The 22,899-nt window shown below is 41.8% G+C and overlaps 1 protein-coding gene across 1 annotated transcript in view; it reads right to left on the bottom strand.

Moving 5' to 3' along the window:
- Positions 1-11,378: 11,378 nt before the first annotated feature.
- RTEL1 (regulator of telomere elongation helicase 1) overlaps positions 11,379-22,899 on the bottom strand; it is a 101,066-nt gene continuing 89,545 nt past the window's right edge. Inside the window, exons 32-36 of the mRNA XM_065414190.1 lie at positions 20,415-20,660; positions 18,315-18,515; positions 17,564-17,743; positions 16,816-16,919; positions 11,379-11,503 (exon numbers count right to left, since the gene is read on the bottom strand). Coding sequence (XP_065270262.1) covers positions 11,429-11,503; positions 16,816-16,919; positions 17,564-17,743; positions 18,315-18,515; positions 20,415-20,660 — 806 coding nt within the window. The 3' untranslated portion in view covers positions 11,379-11,428. The remainder of the gene's footprint in view (positions 11,504-16,815; positions 16,920-17,563; positions 17,744-18,314; positions 18,516-20,414; positions 20,661-22,899) is intronic.

The following is a 22,899-nucleotide window of genomic DNA, read 5'->3' as shown; positions in this document are numbered from 1 at the left end:
TGCTTCTCTTCTCCTGGAATGCAGTGATGCTAATTTCTGCTAAAGTTCCAGCTCTGTTGCATTCAGAGAGAGACACAGTAAAGAGCATGAATTATTAGTGGACAGCTCTTATCCAGGATGCTGTCAATATCACTACACAGAAGTGATTCACTGTTTGAATCCCGGTGTGTCTAAAAGTGTTGCTGAAGAAGCCCAAGAAGAACAAGAGTTACAGCCGCTCACCAAAGGCTGAGATCTCTCACTCCTGGCTATGATTTTAAATGATCCAGCCTAAATAAGCACAGTTCCTCTTTATTGGGATCTCGACAGTAATATTCAATCAGCCCCAGAGTTGGGGGCACAATTCCAACATTCACAGGGTGCTCTGGAACGCAAGAATGTTAACCGTGATTGCAATATCAGTTATGCAACACTGGGCCATTGTGTAGAACAGGTGGGGTCTTAAGGAAGGGAAGGGAAGGGACTCAGTGACTTGGAGACAGGGAGTGTGAAAAGAAAGTCACCTCAATCCACTCAGAATGAGGTTCCTAGAGCATATCCCAGGGACCTCCAGAGAATGCCTCAGAGTGGGCAATTTTGAACTGTCTTAGACTATATGACTCCACTTCCTGGAGTTAGAGTCATTTGGTCGTTATGGGCCCCTATGCATTTAAAGAGAACATAGAAGAGGGTATTGCAGTAGCCACATTGAGGAAATAATACATAGATAAGGGTTTTGGCAGAGCAGAGATCTAGGTAAAGTTTAATTCTCTTGAGTCTGGAGATGTGCAGCAGGTGGATTCACAGACAAAGGGAGATGTGAGAAGGAAACTCTCAGACAAGTTTTCTGAGAAGATCTGGATTAGAGAGAGCAATAGGGAGTCAGACACAAAAGTCAAAGAATTCTTTACTCAGAAGGTGGCCTTCGAAACATTTAACATGAGGAAGTTATGTGTATCTAGGAGCTGGCAAAGTCAAGACCGGCATAAAGATGAGAGACGGAGGGAGCAAAGAATGAGATGATCTTCTTTTTGCACTGGTATAATTGCATGACATTTGGTAAACAATTATCCCCTATGCTATTGTTGCCCACTGCTCAGTGTATGTTTCGCATCCCCTTCTGTGCCTGATCCAGAGGATGTCTGCTACAGCTACCAACCAGGGACTTAGTCCTTTAGCTCAAGCTGTTGAAAGTCTGGCCTCAGCTCCAGAGATCCTGGGTTAACCCCCTGGTGGTGACTAACATGATGATTGTTACCCTAAGACCTGATTTCATTCAGTATTTTAAACAGAAATAGTTGAGCTACAGCAGTTTAAATATTGACTCTGAGCCTTCAGTAAAAAAGTCTATGAAAAAGTGATATGGATTTTTATCAAGGGTCTAACTGAATATTTAAGAAGCACAATGCAGTAATTCTGAGATCGATACATACAAATTTCTACCAGAAAAACTAGAACAAGCTGCCAGGCAAGTAGACTGGTCTATCAGCTTAAAACCATCTGCTTTATAAAGTTTGTAATTACATATTAAAGCTCTTACAATTTACTGGGGGAAAAAGGACACTTGAAAATGTTACCCTATTTAACAACATGTCTTAGGAGCCTTGAAAATCAAGGAGAACATCACACACATTTCATCAACCTGGTTTGCAAAGGTGCTGATAGCTTCCAACTCCCTCTGAAAAATCAGTCTGCTATATCTACACAGACATATATGACACACACTCATAAAAATCAGTCCTAATCACACAAGAGTACAAAATTCTGAAACAAACAAACAAAAGACTCATGCAAACCTTACTTTCTATCCTGTCTTGTATTTCTAGGGTTTCTGATTTTAGCTTTTCACTGATAAATACTGCGATAACACCCCATTACAAAAATAAATAAAATGGTGTTTACCCAATAAACAGCAGAAAAACACTGGAAATGGTTAATTGTATCTAAGGGCTTGTCTACACAGAGCACTAGTGCGCATTACAGGGGGTATGATTTCTAAAGCACACTAATGTGTTGCGCATAATTAGTCCCTGTCAACCCTGCTGGTGCGCACTAAAGTGTCCCTAGTGTGCTTTAATAGAACACTGTTTGAACCAGAGAGAGGCTAAAGCGCACCAAGGAATGCGACAAAGAGCTTAGGCTTTACAGTGTGTGCTACTGTCATGAGTAACACACACGCTCACTGCGGTAGCGTATACAAAGAGAAAGTCCCGAAACACCTCTGATTTCTGGACATCTACATAAAAACTCAAAAAAATTGCTAAACACACACCTGGTCCCCAAAATGAAATGAAGAAACCCTGAAACACTGAAGCCCGGCTTAATAAAGCGAGTTCTCACACCCACACCCACAGCCAGCGGCTGCCTTTCCCCTCCTTACCGGGCTGAGCGCTGGTGCTCACAGCTGGTGCCCTGGCTGTCTCTGCCTGCCTGGCCACCTACCCAGCCACTTTATAACGCCGAAGCGCCCAAGCCCTGCCCCTCGAGCAAGGCCTGGAATCGCCCCTTGCGTAAGAACCACGGAGCTGTGATGAATCATCAGCTGCTCGCTCGGGGCAGTCCGCGGGGCTGCATCTGCTGCACAGGATCCAGCCGCTGCCGGCTCCTGGTTTCCCTCCGGCCAGGACCGGGCCGGGCCGGGCGACAGGTTCTCCTCCCTGCGCCAGGCGCAGCGCCCCGCGATGCCAGCTCTCTCCCCGCCAGGGCTCGGGGCCGTCCCGATCTCCAGCCGCTGCCGGCTCGCCGCGCCGGGCAGCACCGGGTGGAAGGGACACGCGTCCCTTACCTGGGAAGCCGCTGCACCTCCCTTGGCTGGGGAAAGGCACAAGAGGGCAGTGCTGCTCCCCCCCCCAGCAGAGGTGACGGGGGCCCCCGGTGAGGTCCGCAATACAGGGTGACCAGCAGGGTATAAGGCAGCCCCCCATTTCATTAATCAGCAGCACCCCCCTTGGCTCCTCCTGGAAACTCCCACCGGGAAGGGGGCTCTAAATCGCACGAGGCAGCTCCAGAAGGGGGGGGGGTCACCTCCCCCTTTTCAGCCGGTCCCTGCTGCGGAGCTTGGGGCTGTATTTAACTGCAGGTGAAAGTGCGTGGGAGCTCAGCACGGTCTGAAAATCAGGCCTATGTAAGGTGTCAGAGGTTGTTCCCCCCACCCCACCCGTTGAAGCCCCCAGAATCATTAGGCACTTTGGAAAATCAGGACTTCTCTCTTTCCCTGGGGGGTCTGGTCCTGTTCCCAGTGAAGTCAATGGCAAAACTCCCACCCACATAGGACTGGATCCAAACTGTACAACACTGAAGGCACACAGTTCTAAGAGACATCGAGAAAGCCGCCCAACTTATCCGCTTCCTTTTTAGGGGAATATTTTCTTCTTTTGCCAAAACACAATTAAAAAAACAAAACTGTTACTCGAAAGCTTGGCTCCACTTTCCCATTCTAACAATAATTAAGCGCCCGATTTGTATGTACTGTATTTAAATCAAAACTGTGTGGGTGGGCACACGTGTGTATTTCCCTTGAATATTTGTCCAGGAAGCAAATGAGATCTGAAATTTTGCACATGCCCCATCTGCACTCTCTGGTTTGAGTATTACACATTTTACCCTGACACACCAGTAATTGATTTACCAGGGGGAAGGCAGGGAAATTCCCCCTCTATACATTCTCTTCCCTAGCTGTAAATGTTCAATAACTTCCCAGTCAGGGAATCTTTTTGTCACTTACATATTTGTTGCATGCGTCATCAGTAGCTAAATATGCCCCATTCCTCAATGTCATAAGATCCCAGCACATCACAGGCCACAAAGACCATTGCCATGGTCATTACTAGGGGAAGGTGAAGAATCTTGCAGAGAAAAAACTACCTCAGGCACTCCATAGAGTTTCACTTTGCAAGGTGCTACTGCATTGTCCGCCTCTGTAGATCTAGCAAACTGCTCATCAGGTCACAGGAGCAGGTACCAAGCGTTCTCAGACCCTGGCCACAGCTCTGCATTCCCCTCATATAAGAGCCATGATTGACCACTAGACTGACCACCTTCAAAGGTAATGGTAAAGCGCTTACTTGCCTTGGCTTTTCTATAGTAACCGAACCTTCCCTGGGTGTCAAATATAAGGAGAGAAAGTCAACATGTAAATACTGTAGTGACGTTCCTTAGCCAGAAGCTGTAGATCCTAAGGATCCCTGGGGAAAGCAGATAACCACACTGATCCACAGCCATCCCACTGGATAGACCTCTCCTCTGCCCTGCAGTCTAGGAAATCTTCCCACATAAGGGTCCTAATCCCCTCTGGCTGCACATGATCCCTCTCTAAGTGTAAGTGTGTGTGTGGGGGGTGTGTGTGTGCAGGAAACGCAAATCCAACCAAATCCAGCCAAACCCGGTGGTACGTCTGCAGACAGCCTCTGTGCACTCCACGGCAATGAATGTGCTCCAGAGCCCACTGCTCTTTCTTGTGCCCCACTTTACTTACAAGTACGTCTGTCCTCCCTTTGCTAACCCAGGGGGAAGGAGCATGAGCGGAGTTACTCTTCAGTATAGGGGCAGAACTGCTCCCCTACCAAGCTGGTATCTTGCCTCTAATCTCCTTACACTCTGACCCCTACCCCACAAACAAGTATATGTTGTGTTAGAGAGTGAGAGTAGCAGAGCAGAAATTGATAGCACTGTGCTAGTTGGAGAACAGGAAACTCGGTATTTTTTTTCATTTCCTTCCAACAAACAGGAGAAAAGAAAACGTGCTATGTACAAAGCCATGCAATGTCACACTGCATTGACCTTAGGGAATCTTCTGTGGAATATTTTTCCCCTTTTGATTTTGCAATTGTTGCCCACAGACACACACACATAGCAACACACCTTATGATCACATAAGCCTGAATTGTTCTTCCGCTTATTTTCCTGGCATTCCAAGGATGTTTTGTAAATAAAAGTTCAATTGTGCTCATTAGATATTGACAAAGCATTTCTGAGCATCTCCTGCGTCAAAACACAAGTATAAAACCTCTTCATTTAATTTGTATTGTAAACCATTCAGGATGGTGCCACAAATTCAACTTTAAGGTGTTTTAACAGTGAAAAGTGATTATGCAGAATAGCACCTGCTTACTCTGCCAATCAGCTGCTGGCCTTTTACTTAGTTTTTACTACTTTTTATTGTTGTTAGCTCTGCAGAGCCGATGCAGTATGGGAGAGGGAGCTGAATTCTATTCAGGTTTGTACATACACAGGATTGTTAACTAAACTCCTGTTGCAGGTGACTACTGGTGATGCACAAGCCAAAAAGAATGACGCTTAAGCTGCCAGGGCTGGCACAGTTAGACCCTCCAAAATTGCTTTTTTACTTGCAAACTGGACAGATTTATCTAGACATCACTGAGACAATACATAGAAAACATCATGCTGCCATTTTTAGACATTTTTCAAAATAAGACTCCACTTTACAGGCTCAAAGCTCTATTAATTAAAACTCTCCTGCGTAGGTTCTAATCACCACAGCATCTCAGCATCTTCCATTAGTGTGTATTAAGCAACATGACTAACTTCTGTCGCATGTTTGTTCTCTCATCCTCTTCCCAGTGTGAGAAGCATGTGCAGCGGAGTGCCTTGTTTTGGCAGGGTCTCGTCTTTCTTTAATAAATATTCATGTTGCTGTGTATTCAGGTTACAGAAGGCAGGCCAAGGAAATGCACTTTGCACTTGGAGTGGAAGGAGATGGCGTTTGTGATGGGTTCCCCAAGAACATTGCTCAAATAAAGGCTGCAGGGTCAAACACCTAATGTCCAAATCACTCAACATCCATGATATTGATAATTTAACACAGGTGCAACATTAATGTAACATTCTATATATACAGTTCTATGCCTAAGCCTGCATGCTCTCACTATATATTTTATTTCCATAAACACACACCATATATATAGTGTATGCACTGCGTACGTTACTGTATAGCCTCCCTTCTGACCACCTTAAAAAAAAAAAAGTGTGTGGTGTAAACATCCTGCACACCCAGGCAATAGATTAATGAATGCAATTACTGCAAGTGACCCAGTAGTGCCCCCCCCGGAGGAAGAGAGTGTTTCCCATCCAAACAGGTCCCCCAATTACTAGCATTCAACAACCTTCAAAGGAGAGTCATGTACCATGCCTTTTGAAAAGCAAATGCAAAACCTCTTATCAAAAGAAAACAAAATGCAAAGCCGAGAGTCCGACAGGGGGGAGACAAGTGGGAATTTCCTCCCAAAGAACCAGCTGTTGCATGAGTCTCCTGCATGCGACTAGAATTAAGCAGGACCTGCACTGAGCGTTTCCTCTGACTGAGCAGATGGGACTAATCTTTAGTTGGAAACACAAAACTATCATACCTCCAGCTCTAGGTCAGTGTTGGCGCTGCTCCCATTCTGAAGGGTGAATCCACATTTGAATCCTTGTTCCTACAGCCACTGGACCTGTCAAAGATCAATTTTATAATTTGACCAGAATTTGAAAAAGGATTGGACATGTTCGCGGAAGTCAGACAGGATTAAAACTATAACCCAGTGTTTGGAAGGGATAGAAGGCTTCAGGGCATAAACCAACCTCTACGGAAGGGGTTAAATGGTAGCTATCCTTGAGCTGGTTATTTCATGTGACTACTGCAGGGTTTTTTGTACATTCCCTCTAATGCATCTGATTCTGGCCACTGTCAGAGAGCCGATATTGTACTAGCTGGAAACGAGGTCTAGTCTGGTCTGGCAATTCCTACCATATGATAGAGAAGTAACAGGCTGACCTTTACAGGTCCATATTCCAAATGAGGTTTTAGCTTTATTGCTGTTATTTTTAGGAAGCATGATCTGGATAATATTCGCCTGCATGATTTGCAACCTCATTCAATTCAGTCACTGTCAGCAGGTGACTGGTAGGCGTTTGCTTCCTCAATATGCACTTATCTAAATCATTTTATTAAAACTAAATTATATATGTATATATAGTAGGCAGACAAGCTACAAATGTCAAAGTTTGAAAGTAGCAGCCACTTCCCTGGAAAGCAGGGATTTGAGAGGGATGCTGTGAATATCTGGTTGCCTGTTAGTTTCTGTGGAGCCTTAACACACTTCATTCTCTGGTAACCAAAAGGCCAAATAATTTCTATCAACATATAATGGATTTTCACAGCCTGTTGTTGTCGTTAACTACCCATTCACTGAGGATATTTCCAGGAAGTTGCAAGGGATTGGATGATGTGTCATTTGCAAATCTCTGAACAAGCTGAAATGGTAAACAATCATACACTAATACTGTTGAATGGCTAAACAAGTGCAAGTGTTTATCTGGAAGATTTCCCCCCCGATTTCCCAGTATTTCAGATGAAAAACAGATCTGCATTAACACCCTTTATTGCAGTATGTATCTCAAGTAGCAGTTTAAACAGCACAGCCATTCTGATGAATGAAGCCATTGGATTTGCTAAGCATCACGGATGTCCAGATGTTCCATTTAAAATTGGCATTTCGATACTAGCCCTGTAAGGCTAACCAGTGAGTGGCTTCTGGCCCCAAAGCTAAATCCAAAGTATTATAGTTAATTTTTGTTTTATGATTTTAGTGCTCATTAGAGTTGCCACACTGACACTACTAGAGAGTGAAATTCTGTATCCACGGAACAGCAGCACCTTCCCCCACCCACCTCACCTCCAACTTTTAGGAAGGTAAGAGTACAGTAAATCAATTACTTCAACCCAATTATTTTTGTACTATAAACTGTGTTAATTCAGAACCCAGCTAGAGACCCATCTATTGGTAAGATCACGGGACTGAAACACTCTGGCTATGGTAATACGAATAAATAAATAAATCATAACTCTGCCCACAATAATCATCCTCCATCTCACAAATGACCACTCTACATTCCTCAAACTATCCCTTCCCCAAACGCTTGTGATATATATCGAGATTTACAGTTGGCCCAGAAGGTTAATAAATCCAGGGTCTCCAAATGTCTTCTTAAGATCCAACCACCCATCTCCCCTGCCCCCCAAGACATCCACACAGAAGAATGTGAAATGAAGATGTTCTAGTTTGGGGGTTTATGTTTTTGGGATGGATGAGGAAAACAGCAAGGTCACTCACCTGGTTATCTTCCCACAAACTTTACTGAACAATTTTCTATTTCTGTTACCTGAATAATTATAATAATTTCCACCCACCAGACTGTGAAACCCAATAATCAAAAGTAAGACGAAGTAAAATCCAGCTGCATGAGTCTGCAGCAGTTAAAGCTCCCTTAAATAGATACAGGTGAAGTTATCATTTCAAGGGATATCTCCACTACCAAAAGTAGTCCAAAATTATACTCTTCAGTGAAAACCCATGTTCTATCCTGTACTGCAACTTCCCTCTGGTGGTGGAAGGAGCAAGGTGCAGTTCTTTTAAATGACAGAGGAACTTAATGAGGTTTTTCCACACAACCAGAATCACAGACTGCACATTGCAGCGCACTGAAATATTCCACTGCCTCAGAGAGAGTTTCATTATAATAGAATCCATTATGATTCTGCTCTGTTCTTAAACTTCACATGCCACAGGTTGCACGGGCCTAACGCAAGCAGTATTAAGGTGTGAAATTAGCACCAAAAATCAATGGCTGGAACGGAACACTCAGGAGTGGGTGTGGCACTTGATTCATGTGATGATCTCAGATGATTTACAAAGATGCTACAGGAGTGAAAAGTATTAATCTAAGCTGCTTTTCACTATTTTTGATTTCCATGAAGTCATGACGACTGATATAGTTATTGTTAAAAAGGCATAAAGGGGACTCCTGATTAGAAAAAGTATTTAGGTTGAGGATGTCATGTGGCTCTAATACAAAGAAAATATCACCACTAAAAATATTTCATTAATGTGTGGAGACATCCTATCTGGGATGCCTGGTTTCCTCCACACCTATTCCTGTTTATCACTACACCATTGTATTATAGCCTCTCCCTCCCTAACCAGATGATAGCTTTGTGGTATCAATCTGTTACAAGACCTTGGGGGCGTTAAAGAGGCAGGAATTTGTTGCTGGCCACGTTTCAGCCCTAGGGCCTTTCCAACATTACTATTTGCTGAATATCTTTCCTCTTGGTTTCCCTGCGTAAGTATAAGCTTCCAGGTTGAATCCTCATTTAACTATTTCCCATCCGTGTTTATAACTACTACATCCCTTTGCATTATTTGTCCTTGCTGATGTCTCCCACACCTATCTTAGTATCAGCAGCACATCAGCAGAAGTGACAAAAAGGTTTTTTTTAAAAAAAAATCGGAAAAAAATAAAATGTGCGTGTATCTGGCTGAAGTCCTCAAAAGCATCTGAGACCACTTTCCAAAAAACAAAGGGGAAAAAGTGACATCTAGGTACTCAGAAAAGCCAGAGACAGCAAAAATAAGCTAATATGCTAACTGTAAGGTGCTGGTAAATTTAAATGTACAGTAAAATATGTTCACATATTAGGACATATTGAAGTCTGGGAGAATATATTCCAGCACAAGATTGTCCTCAGATCCATCTAAATCCTCATATTTCAAATTCCCCTTCTAATTATTCAGTCAGGTAGTAAGGAAAAGCTTTTGTATCATCACTGAAAAACAAAATAAACCCCCACCTTCTTCCAGTCTGAACTTATTAGGAAAAAACACAGCAGCAGTTAAAACCAATAGATGTGAATTCAAATTGGAGCACACATGCATACTCACAATTCCACATTTTGACACACTAAAAGTCACATACCACACATGCACAACTAAGTTGTTTATAACTGAAGTTTCTTCTAATTTGTCAAAGACACTTTCCTAATTGTGGACAAAGTCCACGGCAAGTGTGAAATTTCAAAAATGGCAGTTTTGAGTTATCAAAATGAGAAAAAAAGACCCTCTCAAATTTCTCACACTACCACTCACCTTTCATTTTTGAATATATTGAAAATGGACAAAGGGAATTTTACTGAACTTTCCACCCAAAATCCACCTTTAGGCTAAGCAAAAGCAAATCAAATTTACCAAAAGGGCAATTCCATGACACCCCCACCCCCGCCCAAATTCTAAGCATCTGAAAGTCATATGTATTTGTCACTGATTCATAGACTCTAAGACCAGAAAGGACCATTGTGATCATCTTGACCTCTTGCATAGCACAGGCCACAGGAACTTTCCCCAAAATATTTCCTAGAGCTGATGATCTTTTAGAAAAACATCTGGTGTTGATTTAAAAATGGTCAGTGATGGAGAATCCATCACAACACTCGGTACATTGGCCAATGGTTAATTACTCTCCAATAAAAATGTATGCCTTATTTCCAGTCTGAATTTGCCTAGTTTCAACTTCCAGCCATTATATCATGTTATACAATTTGACAACTGAAAACACAAGAGTGACAAAAAATTATCAAAGGATTGTTGCAAAAATATCAGAGTATTTAAAATCATATAGCAAAATGACTTCTATTTACTTCCACTTTAGATTCCACTTGGATTCAATGCCCACCTCTTCTAGACACAGTGAAAAACAAAAAGCCATGTACAATATACTCAGGGTGTGCAAACTGGTTCATTTTTACTTAGTTTATTTTAGAATTTCCACTGAAGATTTAAAATTGATACAATTCCTTAAATTAGCAAAACATTAATACCCCTAGTCAGAAAGTGAAAATATTAAAGTGTTTCTCTTTTCCAACTTGATGGAGTTTAAAATCAGTTTGTATGTTCACTTTGAAAGAACATGAATAGTCTTTTAACTCTCCCTGCTACACTTCAGACACAACAGGAGTGTGCAAGTGCCTCAGAAGAAGCCAAATCCTCTTTGGAAGCACACTCAGTGCAACATTCGGCACTTATAGCAATACAGGAAACAGGCTTCTGATTGTCAAGCATAAATGAGTGGGTACAAGCACAAGATGTGTTGGGTCTGTACTACCGGTGAAGCGCAGTAAAAACTATTGGATTTAAAAAAAAGGCTTTCACCACCTCTGAAATCACCTAGCAGCAACAGCTCCTGTCAGTCACCAATGGAAAGTGGTATTCCTGGAAAAAGGGATTCAATGGCACTACTGCTGCTCAGAAATTTTCCAGGATTGAGTAAATATTTGAGAGGAGGCAATTACTGAAAACTTCCTCCAGGCTGTCAAAGTTCAACCTAAAAGGACCAGAATGTCACAAGAATCTGCTGATTCAAACAGAGAAGAAATGAAGATCCCCATTTCAATACAATTCTAAGGACAACATTTGCTTCTTTCCCCTCTTGTTGAAAGAGAAGTGGGAAGAGAGGTCTTTGGGGATTGATGAGGTTTGCCAAGGAGAGGAATGATGCCGCGAGAAGCTGAGATCAAGGGTCTGTAAATGAATGTGCACCCTGCCTCTTTTTCCAATCTCCTTTTCTGCTGGCTCTTTAACCAGTGCTGACGTGATGCACTTGCCCCTTGTCAGGGAGGTTATGGCAGGAAAAAAACTTGGGCTAAATGCTTCCTCTTGGTATCAGCTTGGCATTCTGGGCACTTTTTAGCAATCTGGGGAGACAAATGAACAAAACACAGATTACAGGCATTACATTTCCTGACAAATGTCTGCATAGAATAGATCTGCAAAGGAGGAAGTCTACAGAATAGCAGTCTCAATACAAACATCAGTCACACCCACCATTTGCCAGTCCCCAACAATTATAATTATTACAAACATACTTTACATGTAACCATTTAACTGGTTGTGACACAAGAAAGAAAAGGAAAAATCTCCTAATGAAGTAGCAATTCAAGCTGAGCGAAGAACCAATTTTTCTGTTCAGGGGCTGAACAAAAAAAAAAAAAAAAGCTGAAAATTTAGTTTGGCTCAAACTGAAAACTGATTTTTTTTAAACTCACTGAAACAAAACATTTACTTTGACCTGAAACCATTTTTTTTTTCAGTTTGCTGTTTCAGGTTGTTTGAGTGTTTTTCAACTTTTTAATTAGATAAATTTCTAAATGAAACATCTTTCAAAATGAGATGTTAAACTGTTTAAACTTAAAAATGATGAAAAGAAAATGTTTTGACTTTTTCAATTGTACCCCCTTTTTTCAGGTAAAATTATCCACTAAATTTGACCCAAATTTTCAAGTAATTTTGGTGCCCTTAAGAATGCATTCCTCAGCAATTTAGTCATCAAAAAAATTCTGCCCAATTCTCGTAGCGACTCACCCCACAGGAATGGTTTCTGTTAAACCAATTCCAATTGTGCAATTACTAAAAAGGCTAAAATAAAGGGGGGAAAAATGCAGAATATGCAACAGCTGTTGCACAAGTATACAAATATTTGGTTGTTCAAAAAACTAAATCAGATAGTAGCTGAACTTCTTGAGCTCCCACTTCCTCTTGTACAATTCAAAGCACAGAACAGGGGAAGTGACCTATTTGAGACGCAACGCAACCCGTGATGTTCATGGCCATGGCCAAGTTGTGGTGGCAGGACAAGATGCAACTGTTAGCTGATTGTGGCTATGTGAAATAAGTGGATTTTTAACAGTGGGATAGCTAATGCATGTTAGTTACCTCACTGTAAAAAAAACGCCTTTTTTGGATCCGTGAAGACAAAGCCTGTGAGATGAAAACCTCTCTGCTGTGAAGGTTACAGCCTGTTGGTCTCACTGCTCCTAACGTGAAAAAGTTCTAGCCTTTATGAACTTGATCCCGTGAGATTCCTTATTATGTCCCTAGTTAACAGAGCTAGTTTTTTTTCCCCACATTGAGGGAAAGGTAACCTCCAAGACCTTCTTGTTGACTTACTCTCTGTTCAAAGATGAAGCAGCCTAGAACCAATTTTTCCACTTCCTCCTAGGAACTCTGGGACGAAGGCTATTGGCCAAGGAAAAAAAATGCTTTAAATCTTTTAAAAGTGAGATTGGCTTAATGCATTAGCCTTTTGATTCTGGAAACAGGGGTTTAAAGGCTACAAATGGACAGAAGCTTGGTTGTCTCAATCTAATCCCCAGGAGACATCCATTTGTAAGCATGCTTTGATATCCTCAAATGGAAGGCACTATATACATGCAAAATATTATGATAGTCTGCCCATATTACAGACCAACTGCGCAAGGTAGAACAATGTATAGTTTTTCTGCTCAGGAATAACATGCACAAAATGCTGCAAATCAGGACTGAGGCACACCGGAAGAGGTATGTGGAGAAACTGCACAGTGTCTACCTGTTCACTGTATACTGGCGCATTTAAGACCACCAATTTCACAAAATATTTAAAGACTAAGCCCTACAGTATACATCATGTGCATGATGCTCAGCTTGCCAAATTGGTCTTGAAAGAATTCACTGGAGAGAGATATCTTTCCCAAGCTGCTCTTCCTAGTGCATGCCCTATGGACTGAACATCCTCCTGTGCTGAAAGTTCCAATGATTGACCATCATTCTTCCCACACCTTTAAGTGGTCTTACCATAATAATGACTGAAAAAGGACTAAAGATTAGGGTAAAAAGAAGTCATTGTGTGCTGTATGATGGATTGTTAGTCACTTCCTCATTAAATGCAGTAAGCTTGAACTGGTTATTTAGAATGAATGAACTCATGAGTAACTTGTAGTAAAGGAACAAAGTTTAGTCTACAAGTCACCAGTTCGAATCCAGACCAGGCCAAATGTTTCTACCATGCGCTGGTGGTTTGGGGGCCCAGAGGAAATAAGTGGTCAGTGGCTGTTCATTTCCTGCTGGTGAGACATCTGTCACAAAACAAATCACCACTGGGAATGAAGCTGGATCAAGAACTGAACAAGAATGAGGGGTGGCTTCTCCTCCTCCAGGCTTTAGAGAAAGATGAGAAAATTTCTTTCCTCTCTCAGATCTTTTGTGTCCCACAATATTAACACTCGGTTTCCCCCTCTTTCCTAGGTGACTGGATGCAGAACAAACCTTTTATCCTGTCTCTTGGATCAGAGAACCTGCCCCACACCAGGCCTTTCTAAGAATGACAGCTTCCAAAACTGCAAGATACTCAACTTCTCATCAACCAAACTATACCAGACCCATGCCACAAAGTAAGCCAAATATGTTTGTTCCAGAGCTTTCAACTCTGGCAACAGGCCTGAAAACACTGCAGCTAAGAGTGTGCCTCCCAGCATGGGCATACAGACTTGTGCTAACTTCACTCAAGCTTGCTTGCTAAAAATAGCAGTGTGGATGTTGTGGCATGGGAGGTGGCTTTGGCTAGCCATCCAAGTCCAAGCCCATCCGACCCCCTGGATCTGCACTTAGGGGAGTAGCCCAAACTGCTGCCCAGGCTGCAACATCCACACTGCTACTTTTAGCAAGCTAGTGCAAATCTGTCTACCCAGGCTGGGAGGCACACTCCCAGCTGCAGTGTATACATACCCTGTATCACTGGTCACAGGTTCCTGAAGGGAGGAAATGCAGGTGCTCGAAAACCAGTTGGTCCTGCAGGATAAGTGGCTGGTATATCCAGGGTAGTGTAGCCAGATCCTAGTCAGAGCGGAAGAATCACATTTCCTCCATGAGACAGGTCAAGAGACCCAAGACCTGTGCTGCGTGCATTCAAAGAAACCAGGAGGGGTAGGTCTTCAGTGAAAAAGAGGTTTGCTCCTAATTTGGGTTAGCTAATCCAAATTAACTGATTTGGGTTAAAATAGCTATGAAGATACAGCAACTTCACTTTTAACTTGAGTTAGCAGCATGAGTTAAAGCCTATAGGGGAGCCTATGGTTGAACTCAATCTGCTAATGTGAGTTAAAAAATGAGTTGCCACGTCTTCCCTGCTATTTTAACCTGAGTTAACTAATGCAGATGAGTAACCAGAATTAAGAACACACTCCCCACCCCCCCAGTGAATACATGCCCTCTGGGAACAGAAGTTAAGACACCACTACATCCATGACAGGTTGGTTGTAACTACACTCTATACAACAAGGGTGTGCCATTTCATCTCTATAGGCTGCTGAGAATTATGTCAGAAGGACGGAAGGTTCATTTGCTTGTGAGCTAATAAAAAACTAAACTAATCTTGGGAATTAAGGTGTCGTTCAGTCCTAAGAAGCACCACCTCATCCTGACGAAAAATACAGTATGGTGCAGTACTGTGGCTTCCCACCCCCTCCAAAAAACCCCCCAGCCTGACATAATAGCAATTAGGAAAGAGTTTACAAGTGAAAAATCACAGGGAGTCCTTCCTCAGAGGTTCAAAGGAAGGATTCATAAAAGGTCTGTAGCAAACAGGAAACAAACCTGTGGATTTTTCAGTTCTTAGGAATCTAGTGATATGATGCTGTTTTATAATCAGCCTGGGCCTTCTGCAGCAGAGATTAAGAAAGGACATACCAGCAGGATGCTGGCCTCAAGGGCTTTCTCCCTCGAGAGGGGCTGATGAGCAAGCTGTCCGGGAACAGGCAGACAGGTATTCCTGTTTCTTGGACAGCTGCCACTAGGACCTCAGTAAAGATTCATGGCAAGGCCAACAAATTGAAAGGAAGGGATTTATAATACTCAAAGTGTCTCTTGTAGTGGCAGAAATTTAGACACTTGTAATGACACACTTCACTCCTGTTTCTGCTCTATCAATGACAGGAAGTTCTGGGGATGCAGAACTTTTATGATAGACTTAAAAGCCTCCATACTGAAGTTTGACTTTTGAGTGAATAAACTGAGTGCTTTGAGATCCAAGATGGTCTGCATGGCCCTTTTCTATTTTGAACCAAAAAGAAACAATCAAACACACTCCATAAGACTGCGTGTTTGATGGAACTGGTTCTATAGCCCTAATCTGCAGCAGTCACAAAATGGCCTATTGGCCTTCTTGTAATTTCCTGGATTCTTTAATGTTGAGAATATCATGCATTTTGGGGAGGGAGGGGGGGAAATTCTATTGAATAGCTGTTCTGAATCAATTCTAGAACCCATTTATCTGAAGACGTCTTTATTATTAATTTAATCTGGATTTTCCACACATTGTCAATATATTCCAGGGTCGTCTTCCTGACAAACAGTCCCTATGAAGCTCAGAAGACTGGTAGGTACAGAAGGACTGCCCGTTTCTGAATGCCTGCTCATAGTCCCTTCTGTACTGCTTCGTGGATGAGGAGAGAGGGATTTCTCTTTCTTCTCTGCTGCCTTTGCGACCAGCTTGTCTACAGGCCTCTGATTAACACCCTCGTCCTCACCCCCGAGTACATGGAAGCTGTCAAGCCTTTTCATCCTCTCATCTGCCTTTCATGGGCAGAGCCACAGATCCTGTTATGCTACTGTACTTGAGTCACTGAGAGCACTGCACAGCACAGGAAGTCTAGGAAAGTATCTGTTGTGGAGGATGCTACCAAAGAGATGCTTTGCAGTAATGTTTTCATCTTCTTATCCAGAGGGAAGGCATCCATCTCTGCAAGCCAGGATAACCCTAAAGTATCAGGATGATGCAGTGATGGCAGGAAGGTTGCCTCATGATTGTGCCTTATAGAAGACACTTCAGGAATGAAATGAAACCGGGCAAAGAAAATGTTTAAAGTAAGAGTTAAGATGTATGAAAAATCTCTGTCACAAATTAAGTTCCTTAGATTGCCACTTGCACCTTTCTGGAGGCAGAGAAAATTGGGGAAGACTCAGATGGGGTGAGGCTTTATTTCTCAACCAGGACAAAAGATATGGTCTGCCTTCAATCACTGCAGAATGGAGATGATGGAGTCAGAGTGGCAAGGCCCTGAAGGAAGCCTGAACCGTGTGTGTTGTTGGTAAGCAGAGGACTTCCGACTCCAGGGCTGTCCATCTGGTTCATTAAACCAACACAAAATTTACTAAAAGTTTCAGAAAATAACTGAAACTAATAAGCAAAGCCAACCTTTAAGAGCTGTTCCCAGCATGTTTTGCAGCAAGTGAAGGTACATAACTGGCATTTAAAAGGCACATCATCCTCAGATTTGCATTTAGAGCACTGGAATCTTCCTAAAAATAGCAGTTGAGAGAGAAGTTACCGGGGTGGGAGAGGGGAGAGGAGAGAGAGAGAGAGAGAGAGAGAGAGAGAGAGAGAGAGAGAGAGAGAGAGAGAGAAGACACTAAATTCCAGTAACTCTTTGTTTCAGAAGTTCTTATACATTCATGTTTCCAGTGCAGTTTGTAGAAAGCAATGGTTGAAGGTGTGTGCAATCTGTTTTATAAGGCCTCTGTATTTTAGAGGTGCAATTCCTGGCCCTATTACACAGTTTCTTCTGTGTGACCTCACTCAATTTTTCTGTGCCTCAATTCCCCATCTATGAAGCTGGGTAATACTGCTGACCTCACAGGGTAGGTGAGAGGATAACTGCATTAGTACACAGGGGGCACTCATCCTAGGCCACATAAGTACTTAGACAGAATGGACATAGTTGAACAAGAAAACCCAAATTCAATTTTATTCTATATAGGCTTTTATACCACACTCATCACTGCAGTATCTGAGTGCTTAAATACACATGAATAACTGTAGTAATAAAAGATGGCTTCATACTGTTCTTCTAAAAAGGGTGAACATAATTTGGATTTTCTACACATTTTTGACCACTCTTCTCTCGAGTTAGAGGGCAAAATCTCCGCCTAACATCTACACCTACCACATTCTGGCTCCATATTGAGGGGCAAGACAGGCAAACTGCGTGGGTTGGTAGGCGCTCTTATGCTGCTGGATCCTGTCAATGTGTCTGTCTTTTGAGATCCAGGTTTGCTGTTCTGATTACTACAGAAGGAGAAAATCTTGCTCTGGGTTTTTCTTGGCACTTCACTCTTGAAAGTAGCTGCACACGAATACATATCAAACAGTATATAATGTGGTGTAATACATAATACTAGACATACCTCAGCTCTTTGTGAAATTTGACCAGCTGGCATTTCCAGGAGGTTTTCATTTAGAAGCCTGCCAGAAAAATTTGATTCCCCCCCCCCCCAATTACATTGTTCCATACCACAAGTTTCTGATACTGTATTAACATACACAAAATCATCACTGAAAAAAATGGAGAGCCTTCCAATGGAACAACTCTAATGTGGTAGACTCTACCTAAAGATAGTGGACTTTGCTCACATGGAAGGATCTTGCCTTAATTTTCGCATGAGAGTAGAAGAATGGTTTTGCAGGTGACTGTCTCATTATTTCCTTGTGTTCATTCACTTGTCTTTCTGTACTCACCTGTTCTCTCTTGTCTGATACTTAGATTGCAAGCTCTGTGGGGCAGGAACTGTTGTTGTGTTTTGTGTTTGTACAGCACCTAGCATAATGGGGTCCAGATCCATGTCTGGAGTGCTCCTACGTGCTACCACAATAATAAATAATACTATCTAAATGCCAGAAAAGTGTTCATTCCAAACCTGGTGTGTGGCTGACAGGTTTATCCTGAGTTTCACTGTTTTCTGCTTTGGAACATGAATTCTCCAAATTCAGAGGGCTCTTGGCCTCCTGCACTTCCGGTTGCAATTTCTTCTTTTCCTCACTGCAACTCATTCCAGTCAGGTCTTTACACATCTGCCTGAATTGTTCTTTGTGGTGAGGACGCACAAACATGTAGAACCCTGCCCAAAATGTTTTAAAAAGTCAAACATACATGCAATGAATTGGTTTAGCATAGATTGTTCATTCCTTTTTGGAAAAGGGAAAAGCTCTATGGAGACTGAGCCAGAAGAGCCACTGATTCCCACCCTCTCCCCAGCGCATCTGAAGGTTTGGGGAATGTCTGATCATTTCTTGAGGGGGTCGATGCTTTTTTTTTTTTTTCTCACTAGAGGATGGATGAGTATTGGCATTGACAGCAGCATCAGCTTGTCTGAAAATTCTGCTTCCACCCTTGAAAGAGACATTAATTCTGTTCTGGTGAGCCAATGAACACTGGAGGGTGTTACAGCAAAGTCAAACAAGTTCGGTGCCCAAAAAGGTTGTCTCAAGAAGGAATCCTCTTGGTACGGTTTGTTTATTGGGAAAGAATCAGACCATTATAGAAATTTTAAAAAGTCCCCACTATGGGTTATTGCCAGGCTTAGACAATTCCTTTGTGGTACTTCAATTTGAAACTGGCTTGCTCACTAAAAACACTGATACATCATAGTCAATAAAAGAGACACAAAGTGGTTGAGGTAATATCTTTTATTGGACCAACTTCTGTTGGTGAGAGAGACAAGCTTTCAAGCTCTCTCACCAACAGAAGTTGGTCCAATAAAAATATACTACCGTCACACACTTTGTCTCTCTAGTATCCTGGGACTGACACAGCTACAACACTGTATATTCAATAATGTGACATTCAACAGGAAATTCTGACTCATCACATCATGTGGTTCATTTCCATCCTACTCTTCAGCTGTGACAAACCCACGTCTACAGTTAACAGAGTAGGGCAACCTACTTCCTAACACTCTGTTGCGGGATTCTGGATGGGATTCTGCGGGACCCAACAGAGCCACATTTCAGCATTTTCTACTCCTGTTAGCTGCTCTCACCCTTCAGCTGCCTTGCGCATTTAGCATCCACTCCTCCCTGAAGAGAACTGCCCATCAAAGGCACTAGGATGTCCACAAGTCAGTAAGAGGGCAGTAATGAAACATAGTAGTGGAATTAGAGATCCCTCTTCAAGGTGGTTAGGCCCAACATGTGTACGTTTTCCTTTTTCTTTATCTGTCTGAAAATCTGTGTGTATTATTTAAGCTAAATCAAAACCTAACCTCAACTTTTCAGTGCCAGTAGCCTAGGATATAATGAGACACTCTACAACAACAAACCAGCACACATGGGCAGAAAGGGGAAAAAATTCTGTAAGGAAATAAATGTCAGTTTCAAGATTCTAAAGGTTTATTATAAATAATGGTAAATAAAGAGTGTTAATCATGATAAAATTCCTTAACTGTGTCCATGTAAATACCTGAGGGGAAAAAACAGTGAATCAGAAGTGAGACTGTCTATCCCTAAAAGCTGAAAGTCTTTTAGGGCATAGCACCAGATATGACAGCCAATCACCATGAGAACAGGAGTTTGAGAGTCTATGCAATCACCAGAATCACCTGTTCTAAAGAGCAGTCCTTGCAGAAATAAGGAAAATAATGCAATGAAATCATACAAGTGAAAGAAGCACATCTGCAGGAAGTGAGTGTAGTTGTGGAAGGATTATCTCAGTTTTAGGTTTCGTCAGGAACCGAGTGTAATCAGAACAAGTGGAAGCAGTGCCCACTTTTATAACTTCAAAATTACCTGGATTTGGCGAACACTTTTATGCAGCAAGTCCCATTTTCCCAGAGTGCTGAATACAGAGAGAGAGATGCAATGTGTTCTGTCAGTGCTAATAAGTTCATCGGAAGGATAGAGTTTGCAAACCAATTTATGCTGATCAGTGAGAGTTTACTGTGTACATCTGAGGTGTATGAGGGACAGGATCACAGCACCTATATCTATTTCTAAAACAAAAAAAAATTAAAAATACTTGCGTTGCAGGAGGTGAAAGTACTCTGGCTTCTCGGTGGTGAGGGCAGCGACCACCAACACCATGGCGTCATAGTCATCTGTCTTCTTATATGCCGATAGTGCTGCACAGAAGCGGCTGTAACTGTTTTTGTCCAAAACTTTTTTCAGATCATTGAGATATGTAGCTCTGACTAGCTCATGGTGATCCTCTCTGCGAGAGCTTGATGCCTCTTCAGGGTCCTCCTTAGGGATATGGGTGTGATTTTCTCCTGAGAGAGAACATACATTATCAACGCTTTGGGAAGGACAATCTAGAATTTTTAAGGGAGACACCTTGTACCCTGCCTGCGTATTCTAGGAATCTGTTAAATCAATGGAAAATCAGCCACAATGTGTGAGGTCAGTACTAAAATAATGCCTTGTGTTTTCCCTTAGGCAGCAAGCAGCAATCTTCCAAATAGCTGTGCTAACAAGCAGTGGTGGTATGCCAAGGAAGGAAGAAAAAAAGCCCAATTCATTTAACAAGCATAGGATTTATCCTCACCCAGGAAATAAAGTGAGAAAAAAATAACGTTTGCCAAATAGGAAATCATCATCAAAAGGGAATTATTATTTCAAAATTTTAAAAACACAGCACCATATGCAATAGAGAGTACAAAGCTGATCAGAGCAGCTAACACCATTCTTTTAACCACATAATTAAAGTATATTTTGTTGCAGTCCCAAGGAGCGCTTTTGATTGACAGGCCATTGTGCTGTCTTACAGAGATAAAGCTGTGGTTTGTATTTCAGCATAATGCCAATCAACAGTTTCAAGTTCTTAAGTGGCCACATGTTGACAACTTTAAAAATTTTTTTTTTTTTTTAAACTGCAGAACAAAAATTGAAATTCTCTTTGAAAAGGAAGGGACTCAACTCAGTTCGCTGAAGGGGGAGGGGGCGGAAAGAAGTGAATGTGGCTACAGAGCCTGGTGGGAATTTTGTAATCGGTATCTTTTTACATCACGGCATATCATGGAACCATCTGACACCCTCCCTCATAAGGAAACATCCTATTTAGGGGGTAACCTAGATAACAGAGAAATGTAGAAACTCTTTCTTAATACTGGGGACACGTGTATGAAAACTGGAGTTGTTTGTTAATGGCTCTTCTATTCCAACTGCTTGTTTCCCCCACACACAGCCTCTGAGCCATCAAACATTCCTACACTGTCACCGAGAACTATGAAATCAAGTGAGAATTAATCAGTCGGCGATAACCATATCATGAAAACAAAGATTCGGTTCTCATACAAATGTCCCTAAAAATATAGGAGAGAAGGAAACAGGAAGCAAGAAAACTAGAATTGCTTCATATATGATATTCTTTTAAAGCTTCCCAAGAAATGTCAGCAGCTCTTTGCAAGAAGAGGATTAAAAAGTCTTGGACTATTCCTTACTTTTTAAAATACTGTAAAATGTTAACGTTTAACAGGTATAGTCACTGATTACTGCTAAGGACCATGTCTAGAGGGCAGTTAAAAAAAGAGTTTAGTTTGTATGAACTAAGCTTACAAGTAGTGATAGGAACAGTTACCTTATTCATTTCTCCAAGAAATTCCCAGCTGATCTCAGGAATAGCACAGATCTACACTGAGCCACTGACTTTCAGAGGTAAATGTTGGAGAAAATAAGGCCAGAAGGATGGATGCAAAAAACATGATGCAACTACATGAATACATTTACTGACCTGCATTTTTGAAAAATATAAGCCTAACTTTTTGCTCTAGGCACATGCTATGACACCGAGGCCCATTTGTGGTTAGTACTGTGTCAGCAGGTCTTGTCAGGCCTGACATACTCATCACACCTAGCACATTATTGTTATAATCTGTATCTAAAAGGTGGCATGTTAGATATCATTGGAAAACTAATAACTCACTGATCATTAAAATTCTTGTCTGATGTATGCACAGGGTGTGTACAAAAAGTCATGAATATGTGCTAGAATTATATTCTTAAAACGTGTTTGGCACGCAATGCATAAGCACAGTGCTTCAGACAAAGAAAGGTGGATTTACGTCAACATATGTATAAGCAATAAACAGGGCCATCCAACTAACAAGGGGAGGAGATTGCTAAAACACAAATTATTCTTTTCCTGCAAACACCAGCGGGGGAGAAAGCGCATGGAGCTTCTTTCACCACCAGACTCCAATTTGCCTTCCTCACAGCTTGAATAAACTTTACATTGAGGTATAGTCTTGAGAATAATCTATTTTAAAGGTTTACTGGTCTATAAAGATGGAGGTGGGGAACTGAACTGATAAGCAATTTAATCAACTGATTGTATACAATATTATTATATTATAAAAGTTTATACAGTGAGGTCTTTTCTAAAAGCTACTGACACACTGGTGATTAACGTCATAATGAAACACCTGTATTAACACTATAGGAGGAAATATGGATATTTAAATGATATTATGCTTTAAAGCCTGTGACAAAACACGGAGAAACAGGTTCCCT

The sequence above is a fragment of the Emys orbicularis genome, chromosome 12, assembly GCF_028017835.1.
Source record: "Emys orbicularis isolate rEmyOrb1 chromosome 12, rEmyOrb1.hap1, whole genome shotgun sequence".
Classification (NCBI taxonomy): Eukaryota; Metazoa; Chordata; order Testudines; family Emydidae; genus Emys; species Emys orbicularis.
This window is presented reverse-complemented; position numbering and strand designations above follow the sequence as displayed.